At 39.5% G+C, this 19,482-nt stretch overlaps 1 protein-coding gene across 1 annotated transcript; it reads right to left on the bottom strand.

Annotated features, from left to right (window-relative positions):
• Positions 1-504: 504 nt before the first annotated feature.
• On the bottom strand, positions 505-12,335 carry creb3l3a (cAMP responsive element binding protein 3-like 3a). The gene is given in 11 exon segments (XM_061684397.1): positions 505-747; positions 749-810; positions 2,553-2,646; positions 4,958-5,042; positions 5,229-5,297; positions 7,277-7,383; positions 7,448-7,558; positions 9,044-9,177; positions 10,415-10,658; positions 10,762-10,881; positions 12,315-12,335. Coding segments are annotated over 11 exon segments (1,290 nt in total).
• Between the last annotated feature and the right edge of the window lie 7,147 nt (positions 12,336-19,482).

Genomic DNA, 19,482 nt, shown 5'->3' with positions numbered 1-19,482 from the left:
GGCACCACTGTACAATGTTTTATTCTCTTGTTTTATGTCAGTCTTCAGTAAATTCGAACTGGGAGGGACAAATAAACAGCTTGAAGCGAGCACACTTTACCCCTTATTTGGAGAACTGCGTTAGCCGGTATGAGAACAGGTGGTAAGAAATATTTGTTTTAATTGGTTTAAAGTGTGTGGGTATACAAAAATATTTGTTATGGTCTCTAGCGCAAATTTTCCCCTGTGAGTCTAGAACGTATCCCCGACAATAAACGGGGGTTCACTGTAGTTAAATTACCCAGTGAGATCAGACTGCTGGTATCGCTTATGATTTGACGCAAGTTGACAAGTAATTTCAGTTTAACAACAGTTCAGTAATGCACACACGGATACAAAAGAACGTGGAAAAATGAAGAAAGGTCAAGACTAGGGATACAGAATATTCATGACATGATTGAAAAAAAAAAATGAAAAAAACAGCTCTAAGAAAAGGATGACGACAATTCAAAGGAATCACAGCTTTTACATGCCATCAGCATTTGGCGGCAGCCTGGCGGAGTGTTTCGGATCCAATGTCACCGTGGCTATGTGGCCGGTGACCGGGTCCACGTGAAAATGGCTCAGGCTTTCCTCCCGGCTGCTGTTCGGAGACATTGCGTCCAGTTCTTGATTCAGTTTCATGTTCCCCATCAGGGTGGTGATTTCCAGTCCCGAATCTCCCAGGAAAGGCCGGTGCACGGGCTTCGATTCGTCTTGGGCGTGCAACGGGGCGATCGATGATGTGAAGGATGCGAGAGGCCTCCATGTTCTGCAGGGACCTTGACTGGACTGTAAGAAAGTAAATGAGCCAGCAAGAAACGGTTTATTTACGGTATATGGGCTGACTTCATCTTAAGCATCCTTGCATACTAAATACATGACATTAGTAAAGACACGGATGATCAAGGATGAGCTGAGCCTATCACGGGTGATATTGGGTGAGAAGTGGGGTACAACCTGGTCTGGTTGCCAGCCAATCACACCATATTGTATAAAGAAAGCCATTTCCTCCACATTCACACCTATTGACAATTTTGAATCTTCAATTAACCTAATGCGCATGCTTTTGGAATGTCAGAGGAAGCCGGAGTACCTAGAGAAAACCATCGCAAGAGCGGTGAGAATGCTTGCGTGACATCCGCGCACAGAACCTGTCCACTGTGGGGGAGACGTGCTCACCACTAGAACACAGTGCTGCTGAAGTCGTCATATGACACGGACATTTTTTTTTCAAGAAGGTAGGAAGGGAGATTCGTTATGTCACAAGTATAATCTTGTTTTCTAGAAAATTGGACATGAAAAGAATCTCATCCTATTTTTAATTTTTGTGTTTTTTTAAGAAAATTATTGATCTTGTGAGGAACAAGTTGTAACATTACCAGAAAAATCTTTTGAGAAAAATAGGAATGCAGCATGAAAAAAAGTTGAAATTTCAGAGAAAAGTCATAATTTTAGGAGATGTAAAATTGTTATTTCACAAGAATATTTCAAGTTTTTAATTCTCGTCACATTTTGACTTTGATCTGTTTTCAGACACCATGGAAATTGTACTACGAGTGTGATAGCTATAAGGCTTTTCGTATTGCCGCTGAACTGCCGTTGAGAACAGAAAAACTTCATCCCATGCGTCAATTTTGGAACGCTACGCCAATGTTAATTGGTGAACCATGGACAAGGGAATAATGTGCATCCCAAAACTGGAAAGCCTGAACTGTCAAATGCTTATGGCCTCATGTCTATGCAAATGAAAAAATGAAAAAGAAAAAAAGTGTATAGTAACTTTTGGGACACTCTGTATTGTATTGCTTCAATCTGTTGGGTAGTCTAGTGAAGTACATCCTTGCCCTTTTGAAAGGATTGGAAAAGAAAAGTCCAAATTTTATAACAATAAAGTCGTAATATTCCGAGAATAAAGTTGCATTTTCAGTAAGAAGTAATCATCTTACAAGTCTTAGTTATACTAAACCTTTATTTTTTGAGAGAGAGAAAAAGTGGTAATCTAACAAGTTTTTATTTTTTTTCCCCCACAAAAAATATTCTAATGTATTATGAATGTCACAATTTTAGGAAACTGCAATTTTTTCTTAAAACACGACTGCATTTTGTTGCAATGTTCTTTTCAATGTAGTGTGTTACTCATTATATATTGTAGCAGACCACCACACAACAATTCTGTTATAAAATTACAGGTTTTCTTTAAATTTGCAGCATTTTTGGTTCATATTACATGAAAACACATGATTTGTTATTAATATTGGTCATTGTCGAATAAATATAGTTCAGATCTGTCAGGGAATTTTTGCCCTTTTAATAGCTTTGACCAAAAAGCAGTACATTTAAATTCAAAGCAATGAAACTTGGTGCAATTGAAATTGACAGCTGAGAATCTCGCCCCAACAGACCACACATCACCTTTAACGGTCAAGTCGGGGAGGTGTTGGTGTTGGGTTTGTGGCCGTCAGTCACTCACAGGGGACTTGGTTGTCAGGTGGGCGCTTAGAGGGAGCGATTTACCGCTTGAGGTTACTCACTTCTGACTGGGCTGAAGTCTCCTTGGCTGACTTTGGTTTCAGCGTAGGGCTTGAGGCTTGGGAAGAGGATTAGGGAGAAGGACAGCAAGAGCACCTAAGGCGGGGGATAAATAAATCAAAAGCAGAGGGCAAGGGGGACAGAGAGTTAAAGTATACTGCTTGCATATTTTACACAGAATTCATTCTGAGTTAATGACTGGAAGGACGCCCCAATTAGTCACCCAGAGTCATCCTCTTGGGCCAAATAAATGCCTCCGTTAAATACAAGCCTCTTTTCCAGTCGTGGGAGGTAACAATTATACATGTACTTAATTTGATGTTTAAGGTATCTGTGCTTTACTTGTGTATTTATTTTCCAGACCACGTTTTACTTCTCCATACATTTGAAAACAGTTGTCATCTTTGTACTACTTACTTTTTTAAAAAAATATTTTTTTCACAGATGACAATATGGTGTAAAAAAATAAAAAATGATCTGGTCATATACTTGTAATGTCAGACCTAAGGTTATTTTTAGCACCTGGGAGACTTCTTGAAGTAGCAACTGGTCTGTGGACATGTCACCCTTGCATGGAAAAACACAATTGTGTGAAAATGCTATGCTAATGGTGACAGGATGAATATTTGATATGAATCAGATACTAAAGCTGGTAAGTTGGTATTTGACTATTTTGGTAATCAGTTATTCTATTGAGGTGTGCACGGTGGCCGACTGTTAGCACGTCTGCCTGACTGTTCTGGGCAGGGGTGGACTAGGACAAAAAAAACAAACAAAAAAAAATATCGGCCCTGACATTTTTGGCTTAGACTGGCCCTACATAATTAGCGGAGCACAAACGACTAGTAATTTCTGTATGTATTCCGCTAAGGCATGTATTTAAAATTATTCCAAACAACTAATTATTTTGATGAGGTGTACACAGTACAGTATATATTATGCAGTATGTACAGTATATGTAGTCTCACTTCTCTCTCCTCAAACAGGCTGGCCTGATTAGATACAGAGAGGGAGAGGTTATTCAAATGTAGAAAGTGGTAAATTAAAAAGAATTTAACAATCTACATTAAAAATAAAAATATTTGAATTTACGGGAAAGACTTTGCCACTTTTAAAACCATTGAAACCCTGTGATAACGGAGTATCCAACTAACACTTGCTGTGCCATATTATTTCATTGGGTTCTATCTATTTAGCTCTATTTAGTGTCTTTAAAGTTACATTTTAATTTATGGCTCATTTTCATGCATGACACCAACAAAGAAACAAAAAAGGGCTGGAGTTGGCTTCTGGCATGCTTATAACCAAATAAATAATAGCAGCATCCTATTTAAAAACACACACAGACACTTTTTGCTTTATACAATATTAGCGTTAATCATGACTTTAGAAGTCTATCAAATAACCTTTGTGGAAAGCAAATAAGTAAATTTACTCAACATGTATCGTTCTACCTCCTTAAGTATATTATATTTTAAAGAATGTGTTCTTGGTGTCTATTGTTAACCACTCTCTGTTTCGTTCAATTGATTCTTATCAATGATGGCAAATTGGCAATTGATTACTATGATGGCAATTGATATTAATGTTAACTGGTAATACTAATTCATCGATTGCTTTTGTTCAAGACAACGGTGTCACTAGGCCTATTTTAGGGAGGCTGAAGTCCCCCTAAAATGTTGTTTAGCCCCCAGCCCCCCAATATGATTTGGTTGGATGTGGTTAGGCCCAATCTTTAGTCTTAGCCCCCCTAAAACCAATGTTAAGCCCCCATCAACGATATTATAGTTCCCCAAAAATGTCCAGGCCAACAAAATGTACAGGCCACACACTATAATACGAAGTTTGCCGGCCACACAATGTAGTTTTTCACGGATGAAAACTGCCGATCAGCGCACAGCACAGAAAAACTTCACAATGTGAGTTTAGCTCTTGAATACATTTTATGAGATTTTCCATTAATTTTATATTAATATGGCTTCAATTGAGTCATTAATTTATTTTTAATTGACAGAATAATGACTTACCCGAATAATCAACAGCAACCACCCTGCTATTTTGTGTACTCTTTCAAAGGTTCCCCAGTTTGACATGATCATGAATTCAGTGACTGGGTTCTAACACATTCATATTCATTAAAGCTCAAATATCAAATATTCCACACTCCACATAGCCTCGGGTAGCGCGCGCTGTGCTATGGCACTGATCAAAGGCCGAACATGGCTTCCATTAAAAAAAGGAGCTTTTATACTTGATTGTGTGTGTTTTTTTTTTTTTTTTTGAGATGTCTTGTGATGATTGACCTTTATGAGGCTCATTCATATTTTAGCTTGTTGTCAGGATGAGTTTTTATTTTGTTTTGTTTTTTGTTTTTTTTAACTCAGCATCTTGGCACATAAGTTCATACCAGCACACATGTCCCAGTCTGGGCCGGCTTGTTGGATGTATTCATGACCAGAGCTTGGAGCCGGCGCAACTGTTCTATCAGTGAACTGTGGAGACAAATTCATGAAAAAAAATAATCATAAAGAAGACAAGGCTTTGTTAAAAAAAAAAAAGGTTGTATGAGGGTTGGAAGGCATCAGAAAATGTAAAAGAAAAAGAAGCTCCTCTGGGATTATGCCACCAGTGCTCATACAGTGATGGCAAAAGAGGAGTCATATTTTAAAATATCTTACATGTTACATTTCTCCAGCTGAGATACTTTCCGCTGCAGCTCCAGGTTATGTGCGCTGCATGCAGCCATCCTGAAAACACACAGAAATGGTGGAAGTCTAAGCTTGGAGCACTCCCACGCTAGTTGGGGTGCACATAAAAATTGGAAGGTGCGCCATCCAAGTATACATTAAGTACACTACCAATACATGTCGCAGTTCAATTAGGATTGGCGTTTAAATGGTCCACTTGCTTTTGTTGGTCACATTTTGACATTATGAGACCTAGATGACACCTAACAATTGATGAACAGTACCTCATTGCGAGACAGATTCAGTGGTTTGGGAAAGTATTCAGACCCCCTTAAATTTTTCACTGTTTTTTTTATATTGCAGTCATTTGCTAAAAAACTTTAAGTTCATTTTCTTCCACATTAATGTACACACAGCACTCCATATTTCAACAATTCCGTTTTTTTTTTCTGTCAATATGGGGTGCTGTGTGTACATTAATTAGGAAAAAAATTTACTTAAATGATTTTAACAAATGGCTACAATATAAAGAGTGAAAAAATTAAAACTTTCCGTACCCACTGTATGGCAGGGTATCAACAACATCACCAATTACAGAGGCAATCACGAAGCATCTGTGAACATTAACTGTTTGAGGAACTCACTTGTTTCTTTGATCGTGTTGAGCCTCACAGGCCCACAACAGAATCATTACCAAGCAATCCATACCTCTTAAACAAAGGGGCGTAGCCAGAAATGTTTTGTACGGTGGCCAAACTCAATTGTCGACTGCTGAGGACAATTAACCTCAGGAAAGCGACTGGCCCCGATGGAGTATCTGGGAGGGTACGCCGAGCATGTGCCGACCAACTCGCTGGTGTCTTCACGAGAATCGTCAACCTGTCCCTGTCCCATGCCATCTTCCCTTCCATGCCTGAAGTCGTCCATCGTACATCCCCGTCACCAAAAAGCAAGCAGTGGTCCGCCTCAATGACTGAAGACCAGTTGCGCTAACGTCAGTGGTCATGAAGTACTTTAAGAGACAAGTCTCTCAAACAAACTGTGGAAAAACTGTCTCACCTGGCCATCTCGATCTCCAACTGCCACTAGATTAAGGACTTTTTAACAATCCACTCACAATTGCTCAGACTTGGCCCCCCCATTTCTTCCCAGCTGTTACACTTCACACTGGCTTCCCCCAACGTTGTGTACTAGGCCCCCTCCTATACACACAACTGCTCCCCTATCTATCTCTCCAAACCCTATATCAAACATGCTGATGACACCACAGTGGTCGGACTCAACTCGAATGGAGATGAATCAGCATCCAGAGATCAGATAAGGAGGCTCTAAAATAAACAACCTTAGACTGAACACCACAAAAACAAGAGTTCATTTTTGACTTTAGGGTTAGGGTTAGAGCCTGTTGGCGTGTTGGAGCCTATCCCAGCGATCATCGGGCAGGAGGCGGGGTACACCCTGAACTGGTTGTCAGCCAATCACAGGGCACATACAAACAAATAATCATTCGCACTCACATTCACACCTACGGGCAATTAAGAGTTGTCAATTAACCTAGCATGCATGTTTTTGGGATGTGGGAGGAAACTGGAGTGCCCGGAGAAAACCCACGCAGGTACAGGGAGAACATGCAAACTCCACACAGGCGAGGCCGGGGATTGAACCCCAGTCCTCAGAACTGTGAGGCAGCCACTCTAACCAGTCGTTCACCGTGCCGCTTGTGTACTACAATGGCAAATAAAGACTACTTCTATTTTATTCCATTTTCGATCTATTATTTCAGTCTTTCTCGTAACACCATCGGCAACCATCTTGCTACTAAACTGAGAAGGACTGAAATATAAAAACAATAGTAGGGGGCATGAATTACTATAAAGCTCAGTCCCTACTCCTTGTAAATAACGGCCATTCACTCTACCCAAGCTGACCTAAAGAAACTACAAGACGTTGGCAAATAGTGAGAAACAATAAAAAAAGCACATTGCTGCTTAGATGCTCACAGGCATGTACTGTAAATGTGACGTGTTTGGGAATGTTACCTGCTCTCCAGTCCATCAATGTACTCTTTCTTCTTTTTACGGCTCTCCTGGGCCGACTGCTTATTGCGAATCTTTCGCCGTATTTTCTTTAGGATCCTTTCTTCATACTGATTAGAAAAAGGACGAATGAGAGAGGGGGCCTTGCCAGTGTTTTGATTTGTAATAACTAACCTTGGTGAGTGGCAATTGGCTAGGCAGACTCACACCCTCCTTGGCAAGTAGCTTCTTCTCATCTTCATTGAGAATCAATTCTTGAACGGACTGTTGAAATGGCTGCGGAGGCTGGCGGTGAGAGGGGAATGCAAATGTGGGAATCTGCAGCACCGCCGTTTGATTACATTTCTTTTCTGCCGTCGCCCTCCTACACCTTCCCCCAGTCTCCAAAGGAGTAGACTCTCGCAAGGAGTAGTTAAATTAGCAGGCCAATTGCTGCCATTGTCCTCATTCCACCGCTAACCCTGTTAAAAATTGAGTGTGACAAGCCAGGCTGCATTCTGCCACTCCACTTAATCAATTGCGCTGCAAAGCTTGGATCAATACTTTTCCGACTGTTCTTGTGTCTGAAAAATTAAGATAAATATGACTTAAAGACTTCTAATATTAAGCAAGAACGCTAGGCAGTATCTACTGATAGTAGTACTCTTGTTTGTCTGTGACTTAATCTTACTCGGGGAAAACAGCATGGGAATGATGAGAACGAGCGACATTTCACTTTTAACCAAAGTTTATGAACGGAGGTTGAAAATATAGTTGGCGCTGCATCATGTGTACTTGAAGAAACGTCTTGCTGGAGTCTGAGTCGATGTAGTGGCGCAAGCTGTAAATTACACCGTTGATCCGACATGAAAGAATAATGCAAAACAGCTATTTCGTAAAACTGGGGGATTTAAAAAGAAATTAAGGGTAGATAAAAAGAATATACAAAAGTTTTACAAACCGACTTAGGGGTGGGTGTCAGAGGCAAAAACAAGACTCAGTTCCAGCTTTTGCCTCACTCAATCTGACGATATTGAATACTTATTGCGATAACAAAACATGGTTGTTCTTGTTAAGCCGTGCCTAAAACATTCAAAGCTAGAGTGCCAATCATTCTTTAATTTTAGCTGATTTCTGTTTTATGATCATCCAAGTGTTGTTATGTAGCACATCTACTGCATATAAACTTGCTTTAAAATGTGACACAGCCAATTATTGCATAAACAGTGACTAAGCAGCTGCTCAGTGATAATCTCCACACTCACATGGTTTTAAAATCCCATCTGGATTTTTTTGTTGGCCTAAAAAAGTCGACATGCTCTAATTAAAGTCACGATATTAAGGATTACCATGTAATCTAGCCAATGGCTGCGACAACTAAAAAGACAACCAATGACATCATCTAAAGTCAGATGGTTTTAAAACCCTATCTAGATATTTTTTGGTACATTTCAAAATGTAGACTTACTCTAAGAAATTGTATGACATTATATTATTAACATGTAAACTGGCCAATGGCATGATCAATGACAAAGAAGCATCTCAATGATCATTTGCTGCAATGTCTCTCCTTGCTTACGCACAAAGAAAGTGGAGTGCTGAGTTTACACGTCCTGTAAACAAGAGCTTCAAAGTAGAATTCCATTTGCACTGGAGTGCCGGAACCCATCGAGGACCCCTGTGTGCTTGCCTTGCTCATACACATGCTCAAATGTCAACGGGGTATGAGTCAGAACAGCACATTATCGCCCCATGATGCTTCTATCGTCCACCCAATTTTGTCTGACTTACGGGTTCGGCCGTGCCGCTCAGCAGCAGATCCTTCACAGTCAGAGTGGAGCCAGAACACAGTGGCGCTCTGTTTACGTTCGAGGAATATTGTGGATATCTTATCCTGTCGGCGGGGCGCTCGACCTCCCAGACGTCTTTACAAACACACACACACACACACACACACACACACACACACACACACGCACACACAGGAGAGAAAATAATAGATACTGATGCATCTATAGACACAGTAGTGAAAATGCAAACAACTGTGTCTTTATTCGGACAGTGTGGTGGATCAACATAATCAATGCGTTGGGATTTCAGGGTAAAAAAAGAAAAAAAAAATACCTTGCCTCATTTTGGGGAAGGTGGGTCGCAGATTTTGATTTGACTTTATAGTAGGCTAATGTGGTAATTAAAAAAAATCATAATTTGCTTATATTTTCCAACTGTAGAATATTTGCAAGCAGTGACAGGCCTTGCATTTGGTACCTGGTACCCACTTAATACCACCACCAATACTTTACTTGAATCCAGTCAAAACCACTAATCCAAGTGAAATGTAAAGATAAAGAGAATAGACTGCTGGGAATAAAGAAAACATTTTATGGAACCAATATTTGAATTTAGGTTGTAAAGAGGCTATTGCTTGTGATAGTGTTAGGCCAGCAGAGAAGGCATTAAACTTCACTTCATGACACTTTTTGTCATAGCATTTTGACTTATTTTTAATATTACAACTTTTTGTCTCAGCATTATTTTTTCTTGTCATATCACAACTTTTTTCTCCTAAGGTTATGACTGTTCCCATATCATTATGAAATTACTCTGGACCAGAATGCCATTTTACTTATAACCTCACAGGTGTATTCCCGAAGAAAATAGGACTTTAAAACCTTAACAATGACAATGTTCAACATTGGCCATACGGTTCAGTCAGTGGTGGGACGTACATCTATTACCTGGGCCTTCAGTAGGGACTTACTCGGCTTCCTCCACCTTCTAATACAGACACTGTTATGTCACAATTATGAAAACCATAAAAATTATATAAAAATGTGCTACAACAGCATGTAACTTTGGCACATACATCATATGGAGCAGTTCAGAAGAACATGCCAAAAACATTTTTAAAAAAAATCTCTAAAATACATCATACTCAATAGAAATGCTGATTATCAAATGTATTAATGTGTACTCGGCTACAGACGCGTTTTGCTTGTCAAATCCGCCTGGAACAAGTTTTTCTCTGACCAACCAATCAGAGGACGGTAAAATGATGACATTATTGTAGCTGTGGTGCGACTTTGAAATCTGATTTGGTTAAAGAAACTGTTCCATTGCCATTATAAAACAAAATAATCAGTGAATTGATGAGTGACTTACTGGGTTTAATGGGCACTTGGGCCTCCAAGGCTGCCTTGGCCTGCGACCTCAGACCCAGACAATGAAAATCGCCGGGGGGGCTCTCGGGTCGCTGAGGGCTATCCATCTGGTCCGAGGGTGGTTCCTCACTGATCCCGCTGTCGCTCGGCGAGGGGGACCAGAGAGGCGAGCCCGACGCTGATTCGCCTCCACTCAGGAGAGCGTTGATGAAGTCGGCGTCGGCCTCCTCAGCCAGCTGGAGCATCTGCAGGGGTGAAAGTTGTTGTTTTACACTCGACAACATGCTGATATGATGGCGCATCTAGAAGAATAAGTGCTCTTTGCAGATGATTGACAGGCTTACACACATTTGGTTCCTGCACGGGCCAGTGTTGCTGCTGGTTGTCACATTGTCCCTCTTCCTCGTGCCGGAGGATTCCATCGTTTTGATCAAACAGCCAATCGAGCAGCTCCATGCCATCGTATGCCTGCTGTCATCGTGACATTTACTCACAATTTGTCTCCTTCGTGCTTATTACAGCCACACAAAGACACTACATTAGGTCACCTTTACAACTCATCGTGAGCCTCCCTGAACACAGTGTGACTGATACAGCCAGGCAGACAATCACTGAAGACAATGTTTATTATGGTGACTAGAGACTGGAATTGCAGGGTAATTCATGATAATGTTGTGATCATTTGCCAACGATCCCAATCGTACCATGATATCAGAAGATCCAATACAGGAGTTATATCAAAAATTCTAATTCTGACAGTCCTTTTCTGATTGAAACTATAAAAGGGGCATTCAGTTAAGCAACAATATTTTTCTTTCTCTAGATGGAACTGCAGAGTAACCCGTGTTACGTTATTATGATATTTTGTGATAGCAGTAGTATCACAATATCACATGATCCAATAAAAGAGCTGTACCTGAGATTCTTTACAGAGATAATAAGACACAGTTTTGAATGACAATCACATAAAGATACGTAGTAAACAATGTTTATTTCAGTTATAGTCATGTAGTTGTATTCGCACAGTAATATTATATCGCGATTTTGCATACCAATTGCATCACAACATTTTGAGCTGCTTCAGCAATTGCATTATGAGAACCAATACAAATAGCCTACTGTACTAAAAAATCAAATAATGATGCTAAATTTTGATTGATGCTGTCAAAAGAGGTGTTCTTTGAACAAAATGTTTATTGTGGTTGCTGTTAGACTCACAGAGAAAATCATGATCGGTTATATTTTGCCAACGGTACCATTAATATTACACTATCAAAAGATCCAATATAAGAGCTGTACTAAAATTTCACATTGACCTATTATCAGAGAGGTAGTTATTCAAAAGCTGTATTATATAAATTCAAATAATAATGTTCAGTCATCTCCACAGTCAGAGGTATTCATTGAACACTACGCACAATATTTGGCTTGCGTTAGCATTATTACTGCAATATTTTGAGACCAATGGTATCACAAAGTGAGATCATCATTAAAAAAAGCTATATAAGAAATTCAGTCTCTATAAACATTATCAATAGTATGAATTAATAATAGGGTTTTTAGTAATTAATTGGAATTAGTATCAAAAATGTAATTCGATGTTACCAAATGTCTGGTATGTACATTGTAATAAATGTGTCATAAACATGGGTCGTTTCTGCTTTAATTCTCTTTCTAAATCGAAGATCAAAATCATAATACATTTTTTACTCCTGTGTATCTATATTTTATGGTATACTTGTAGAGAACACAATACATTACATCATGAAACCAGTATTTCATATAATCTCATCCCTATAGTTAAGATATTTAAACTGTAGACTTTGCTCTTGCTTACCAAGCTTAATCGTTGAACAGAACCAAAAACTAATATTATATTAACTATTTATTGACCTATTTACCTGATCCGGGTAGTGCTCCATATTTTCCCTGCTTGGGTGGCAAACCAAGGAGGTCCCCCAACACGAAAAATCCCAATCAAAATATCCCGTTTTTTGAGAAGCTTTGTCGCCGAAGACTTTCTATTGAATCACTCAGCTGCTCTTGTTGGGTCCAAAGTTGAAATTCCAACACAGCACACCCAGCTAGCCAGACAGCTTGGCTCCCATTGGCTCAGACCAGATAGGACCTGACTGGTAGCTTAAGCACACAACCACGCTGCTATACATCTGGAGAGTGCCTCCACTTGATGTACTGTAACAAGTTTTGCAGATGTCAAAGTCTGTTGTTTCTTTTATTTCGGTATCTTATTGACATACGAATAGCCTTTTGACTTTTGCCATACATTTGGGAGACAAAAAAAATAAAAATGCAATGACCATGGTCCTAGGAAACAGTGAACCGTAGCACTTTGAAAAGTAAAACATATCAAATCATTATAACTTGTATTATTAGTGATTTATAAAGACACTTTGTGGGAATACCAGATTATGATTGGAATTGTGCATTCGTGAACCTTGTGTGAACAGAAAAAAGTGTCGTTTGATGGTGGTAATCAGTGTTGAGGGGGCTTACAAGAGAGCTAGAGCACAAAGTAGGAGATAAACATAATCAATGTGTTGGGACTTTAGAAGAAAAAAATTGCTATGTGTTGTCGCTGCAGATTTTGATTATGTAGGAAAAAAACTAATCAGTTGCTGGTTCATTTAAAGGGAACATACAGTATTTTGCCAAACCAACTTTTTCTAGTATTTGGGATGCAATATTGTCTCGATGGTGCCTCATGTGAAATATGAATAAAACCGTCCATACATTCCTGATTTCCAGACCTTTTTCTGCCGAGAGGCCTGAAATAAGGTCATTCGAATTTCTCGCGCTTCTCTACGTCACTAGAGCAGATCTCCACCTTCCCTTTCTCCGCCCGAACCAGCGGTGTCAACATAAACACGTGTGCTCTCACAATTGTGAGTGCAGGAGTCTCAAAAAATTATAATTTCCCCCCCCAAAAAAAAAAAAAATATATATATATATCGGCACGGTGGACGACTGGTTAGAGCATCTGCCTCACAGTTCTGAGGACCGGGGGTTCAATCCCCGGCCCCGCCTGTGTGGAGTTTGTATGTTCTCCCCGTGCCTGCGTGGGTTTTCTCCAGGCACTCCGGTTTCGTTCCACATCCCAAAAACATGCATGTTAGGTTAACTGACGACTCTAAATTGCCCGTAGGTGTGTATGTGAGTGCAAATGGTTCTTTGTTTGTATGTGCCCTGCGATTGGCTGGCAACCAGTTCAGGGAGTACTCCGCCTCCTGCCCGATGATAGCTGGGATAGGCTCCAGCACGCCCGCGACCCTGGTGAGGAAAAGCGGCTCAGAAAATGGATGGATGGATGGATGGATGGATATATATATAAATGTAATTGCTTTTTTCATGGCTCCCACTTCGGCACCTCCGCCTAATTGTAAGAGGGGGTGAAATGTTTTAACCACGTGCACAAAGTGGCAAACATTTTTTTTTTTTTTTGTAACCCTATCAAAAAGACAAACAGATGAATCAACGGCCTGACAAAACAGTGGAGCGGGAAAAACATAACCTCCTTGGCAGAAGTAGAATTTAGACGGAGCAAATGCGTGTTTCCACATTTAACTTGAGAGCGTTGCCAGAACACGTAGGTGGAGGCAGCAGCAAGTGTCACCAGGTGATATGAACATGGAGGTCATAGAATAGGCCTGCAATTAAGTGAAAAACAGGAATAACCAAGATGTCTCCGCACAAAGCGAGAAGTCACAGTCTCATGCCTGGACTTGTCAAGCCATTAAAAAAAAAAACATTACGTAAGTGCTTTATTATGTCCTAGAAGAAGGTTCCAAAGGGCTCTGCAACAACTGCAAGAGCTAGAAATGAAAGCAGTGCTTTTAAATGAAACCCCCAATTCAAGCACACGTGCACTTTCTTGTTTGGGTTTCTAACACTAAGACATGAAAACAAATTCTTCTCCCAAAACATCATAACACTCCGTATAAGTATGTTATTATGTTTAAAGTTTTCGTTTTTCCAGTTTGAGGTCAGTGTTCGTTGTAAACTCAGGTTTTACTTATTAACATTAAAGCAAGTATCACACCTCTCCAGCTCAATGTTAAGCTAAGCACTCTGGGTGGCCTCACTTCACTAAATCCCTTCCCTCTTGAGTCTCGAGCCAAAGCCACGTCCCTCTCCGATGTGCACGAGACATGCACTGTAAACAAGCCGACGGCTTTCCTCAGGTGCAGTGGTTTCTTAAAAATCAAAAAGAGGTATATATGTGTGCAGGACGCTGCACACGTTTTGCTCGTCAAACTTGGCTGTTCCGAGTATTTTTTTTGCACAGTCCCATTTAACAGAAGCAGCATCAATTTTAAACACCTACTCCGAGGAACCAAACAAGGTTACTTGGATCAGAAATTCCCAACCACTGTGCTGCACTTTTTCATCAGGTGTGCCATGGGAAATTATCCATGTTCCCTTAATTGGTCTGGAAAATGTTATTGTATTATTTATTTACTGCAAATAATGTATCGTTGTTCATCTGTCTATGTAGGTGACGTATCGTGACTGACAGAAAAATAAAATTTCCCTAAATGGAAGACGGTGCAATTAACCTGCATATCCCCGAAAAGACACCAGAATACTGACTTTGTGATCATCTACAGTAAATAGGCCCAGATGTCATTTTGAGTAAGTACATTTGTGAGTAAAATGAGACAAGATCGTCATTATTTCAATATACATTCTTTGACATTTTTGTTTGGTGGTATACCACGAGATTTTCCTCACGTATGTGCATTGGCTCAAGAAAAGTCGGAAAAAGCTTTAAACATTGCCTCTTCTTCCACATCTCAAACACCAAATACGATCAAATATATGAGTTGGGTGATTATTTGCGCTTCATAATCGAGCTCCGTTCAGTGCGGCGTTATCATGGACTGTGTGTGCGAGGCGGTTTTTTTTCCCGCACCGCATCTTGCACTGCATCCTGCGCGCTTATTCCCTCCGAGACGGCTCTCCTTCCAAATGTGAGGTGAGCAGGTTGACCTCAAAAAGTGTGAAATATTCATTGAAAGGTGTCTAGGAGGAAGCTGTCAAGCAATTTGACTTACTACAACACGATTTACAGTGCATTTACTGTATGGCAGATGTCTCACTTCCTGAGGGATTCCTGACGGTAGCTAAAGGACAAGGGGAAATCATGCATAATGACTCCATTGTTAGCCTGGCTGTCGATGATGACTTGATGTGACATTTGACAGCGAGCTCCCAATTCGCCATCAGAGCATCACTCGCTGTGTCGTTTCATCCCAGATATGTAAAATGAAGGTCAAACGGCAACAGCCTCCTAATTAAAAGTTGGGATACAAATATGCTAACGAGCCTTTTGGAGCCTCTGGAAAACAACATCACACCGAGATGTAGAGATGCTGAGACGCAAATGCCATTTATTACCCGAAATGCCAGTCTGACAACTGTGGCGCGCTGTTAAGACCTCTCGGATACGATACTTTTACGGGAGAGCTCCCAGCCGGTCATTCGGAATTGCATCTGGATTTACTACAGTATGCATTTTAAACAATTTATGAACAATGTACAGTATGTACCAATAGCTAACACTCCACTTTTATAATACGTTCTTTGTTTCATCTTTGTATTGCAGTTGTATGTATAGGCAGCACAGTGGCCTAGTGATGAGCACATCTGCCTCACGGTCAAAAGTTCCTGGATTCAAATCTCACCTCAGGCGTGTGTTTGTTTGTATGTTGTTGTTGGGGGTTTGAATCTGGGCTCCGGCCTTCCTGCTTGGAGTTTGCATGTTTTCCCAGTGTTTGCATGTTTTTTTTTCTGTGTACTGCAGTTTTCCTCCCACAACCCCAAAACATGGAAAGGTTCATTAAAGACTCCTAATTGTCCAATGTGCAAAAGTAAGTGTGAATGGTTGCTTGTCTATATGCCCCTGTGACCAGTTCTGGGAGTACTCCACCTCTCATCCAAAGTTAAGTCAATTTAAGTTTATTTATATAGTCCTTATCACAAAAGAGTCTCAAATGGCTTCACAAACCCACAGTTCACAAAAAAAAAAAAAAAAAAACAACAACAACAACATCCCCTGGTTTAGACCTCCCATCCGGATTAGGAAAAACTCATTTGGGGGTGCTGGGTGTGGGTGAGGGGCGTGGCTTGAAAAGGGATTACAGATGGAGGGATCCCCTTTCCAGGATGACCAGGCGGCAAACGATGCCAAGTCGGCAACATTTATCACATGATATGATGTTGTACAATGTTAATCTAAATAGCGTGAGTCCATTTCATGAAATGAAGTACCGCAGGGAAGTGGTCATCAGGACCATTCCTGGTCAGTCAATGTAGAATCCTTACAGCAACAGCCTCGCTTCACTCATCGCCACATGGCAGCTTCTCGGAGGTGAGGAGGGAAGAGAAGCAGAAGTAAAACAGGCCAAAATCCAGATGTCAAGAGTTGAGGTAAGGCAGTCACAAGTCAGCTCAAATAGGCCCCAGTTACATGACATGACAAAATCATACAGTAAATATTATTTGATATCATCTTAAAAATGCAGGCCTCTTCTCAAATAATTGCCTTACTTCTAACATATGCATACTACTCTCTTCATTTCAGCACATAAACACTCCTGGTTCCTACACTGTATGAGGAAACATAAAAAATAAATATATATATCAAGTAAGACTGATTACCACCATATTTATCAACACCTTGCAATAATTCTTGTTAGCCCGCTGATCCTATTTTTGAAAAAGCTGCTCCATAAATGTCGGGGGGGGGGAACTAAAAATCTCGTACACCAACAAGATGGTGTCGTGGGAGGATCACTGCAGCCGGTCGATGGGCTCATTTGCATCAACTCTCTCATGTAAGTTGGCCTCAACTTCAAGGTTGAGCAACTTCTCTGATACGTGTGATGTCACACACGGTAAGAGTCTCAGTGTTGGTGCTCAAAGAAGTTCCACTCGTACTGTCAGAAAGTGAAAAAGTTTCTGGAAAAATAAGTTTAAGGCATTGCTGAAGAAGTGGAACGGTGGTTAGCACAGCTGCCTCACATTCCTGAGGTTATGGGTTTGAATCTAGGTTTAAGTAAATAATGCTGTAAATGTTTGTTACTTAATGTAATTAAGTGAAATATGTGTATGTTTCATATCACATCAAAAAAAGTAACATCCTCTGCTGGTTATGTAGTGGCTCAAATTTGAGTCTACTCTTTTGTCAATAATTTCTATTCACAAAAAAATAGTTTTAGTTAGTGCATTTCACAAGCCGGCAAATTTTTCTCAGGGTTTATTGTTATGGATTAAAACAGGAAGCCTGTTGAGTTTCAATTTTATGTAATCCAAGATGGCTAGAATGCTGAGTTCCAAAGACCGGTTGGTACCTCTCTACTGGTGACGGTTTTTTTCCACATAATTTTATTTTCACTTATACTTTTATTTTCTATCATATTGATTCTGTACAAAGGAGTGTTAGGGTCACACTGAGAAGAACTAGAATAACTGCTAGAACAACTAGAATAAAGGTGTTTCTTTTTTTAGCTTTAATTTTACAAGAATATTTTTTTTTGTTTTAGACAATAATATATCAATATCTAATATATTATACAACTTCCTCCCATATCCCAAAAACATGCGTGGTAGGTTAATTGACAATTCTATATTGCCCGTAGGTGTGAATGTGAGTAAGAATGGTTGTTTGTTTGTATGTGCCCTGCGATTGGAAAATGGATGGATGGAAAAAATACAACGGTGTTCTTGTAAGATTTTTACCAGTTTTTCCCAATTTGTGTTTTTATTTTGATTATAATATGTATTTCTTCCTCAAAAAAGAAAACTTTATTATTTAAGAAATACAACTTTATTCTTATTATATTATTCCCCCTCAAAGAACTACTTATTATGACTTTTTATTTAAAAAAATATATGCTGTACTTGACTCGGGGGAGATGCCTTTATTCCTCTAAAAGAACAACAATTTTTGATATAATGACTTTATTCTCATAGTAGTAGTTAGTCTTCCTTAAAAAAAGAATACAACTTAATGTTTGTAATTTTATGCCTCCTTAAAAAAATGACTTATTTTCTTGAAGAAATACAATATTCTCATAATATTATGATTTTTTTCCCTTCTAAGAATAGTTTTTCCATCAGTTTTCCTCTTGAATAAAAACTTTATTCAAATAGGATTACTATATTTCTTTTTTTCTTTATTTTTGGAAGATTATGACTTTATTCTGGTAGCATATATATTTTTTTCCTTTCTTTTTTTTCACGTGACCCGAAGACTTTCTAATTCAGTGATAACCCATTCATGATAATAAAGTTATCCGGTGATCCAGATACACAACGTGTTTCTAGCGATTTCCCTCACTCCTGTCACAGATTATTGATTTGTCTATAAACACTTTCAAATGGTGACCTTAGGTGATAATTGAACAACATTGAACAACTAATATTGAACATAGTTGAGCATATTGGTGACACAAAAACGCAACAGGAGAGGCAAGGCTTTGCTTTTAAAACAGGACAAGCAAATCCCTGCTGTGTATTGAGCTGTTTTGTTGCATTGATTTGGGCCACAGCACCCATGTTGTTGATGTTGCCTCCTCCATTGACTGTCTCCATTCATTCGGCACTAGTCTACAAAAGAAATATAATGGAGTTATTGAAAAACAATAATCTTTTTTTTTAAAGGACTATTCAGAATTTTTCAGAATTGTCAAATTACGTCATCTAGTCTAAATTGTCACATCCCTCATTTGTGTTTGCATGTGAAACATTGTTCGTCAGTAACCTAGCAACCTGAACCACATATTGTTGTGCCTCTTTGTGGGTTATTTGTGGATAATTTGAGCTGGGACATTGCCATTTAAAAAAAAAAGGATTTTCTTTCAGATTTTTGCCCAGAAAGTCGTAAATCAGTTCACGAAATAAATGAATAAATAAATGAAATACACTCAATCATTGCTTTCCTAGGATGAGTAATTTCATCACAATGCCACCTACCAGATCAGGTCGGGCACTGCACCTTTACCCCAATGTCGCTGCCAAAATGTTTTATTTTAATATAAGGGATAATAG

This window comes from Phycodurus eques, chromosome 8 (assembly GCF_024500275.1).
Source record: "Phycodurus eques isolate BA_2022a chromosome 8, UOR_Pequ_1.1, whole genome shotgun sequence".
NCBI lineage: Eukaryota > Metazoa > Chordata > Actinopteri > Syngnathiformes > Syngnathidae > Phycodurus > Phycodurus eques.
This window is presented reverse-complemented; position numbering and strand designations above follow the sequence as displayed.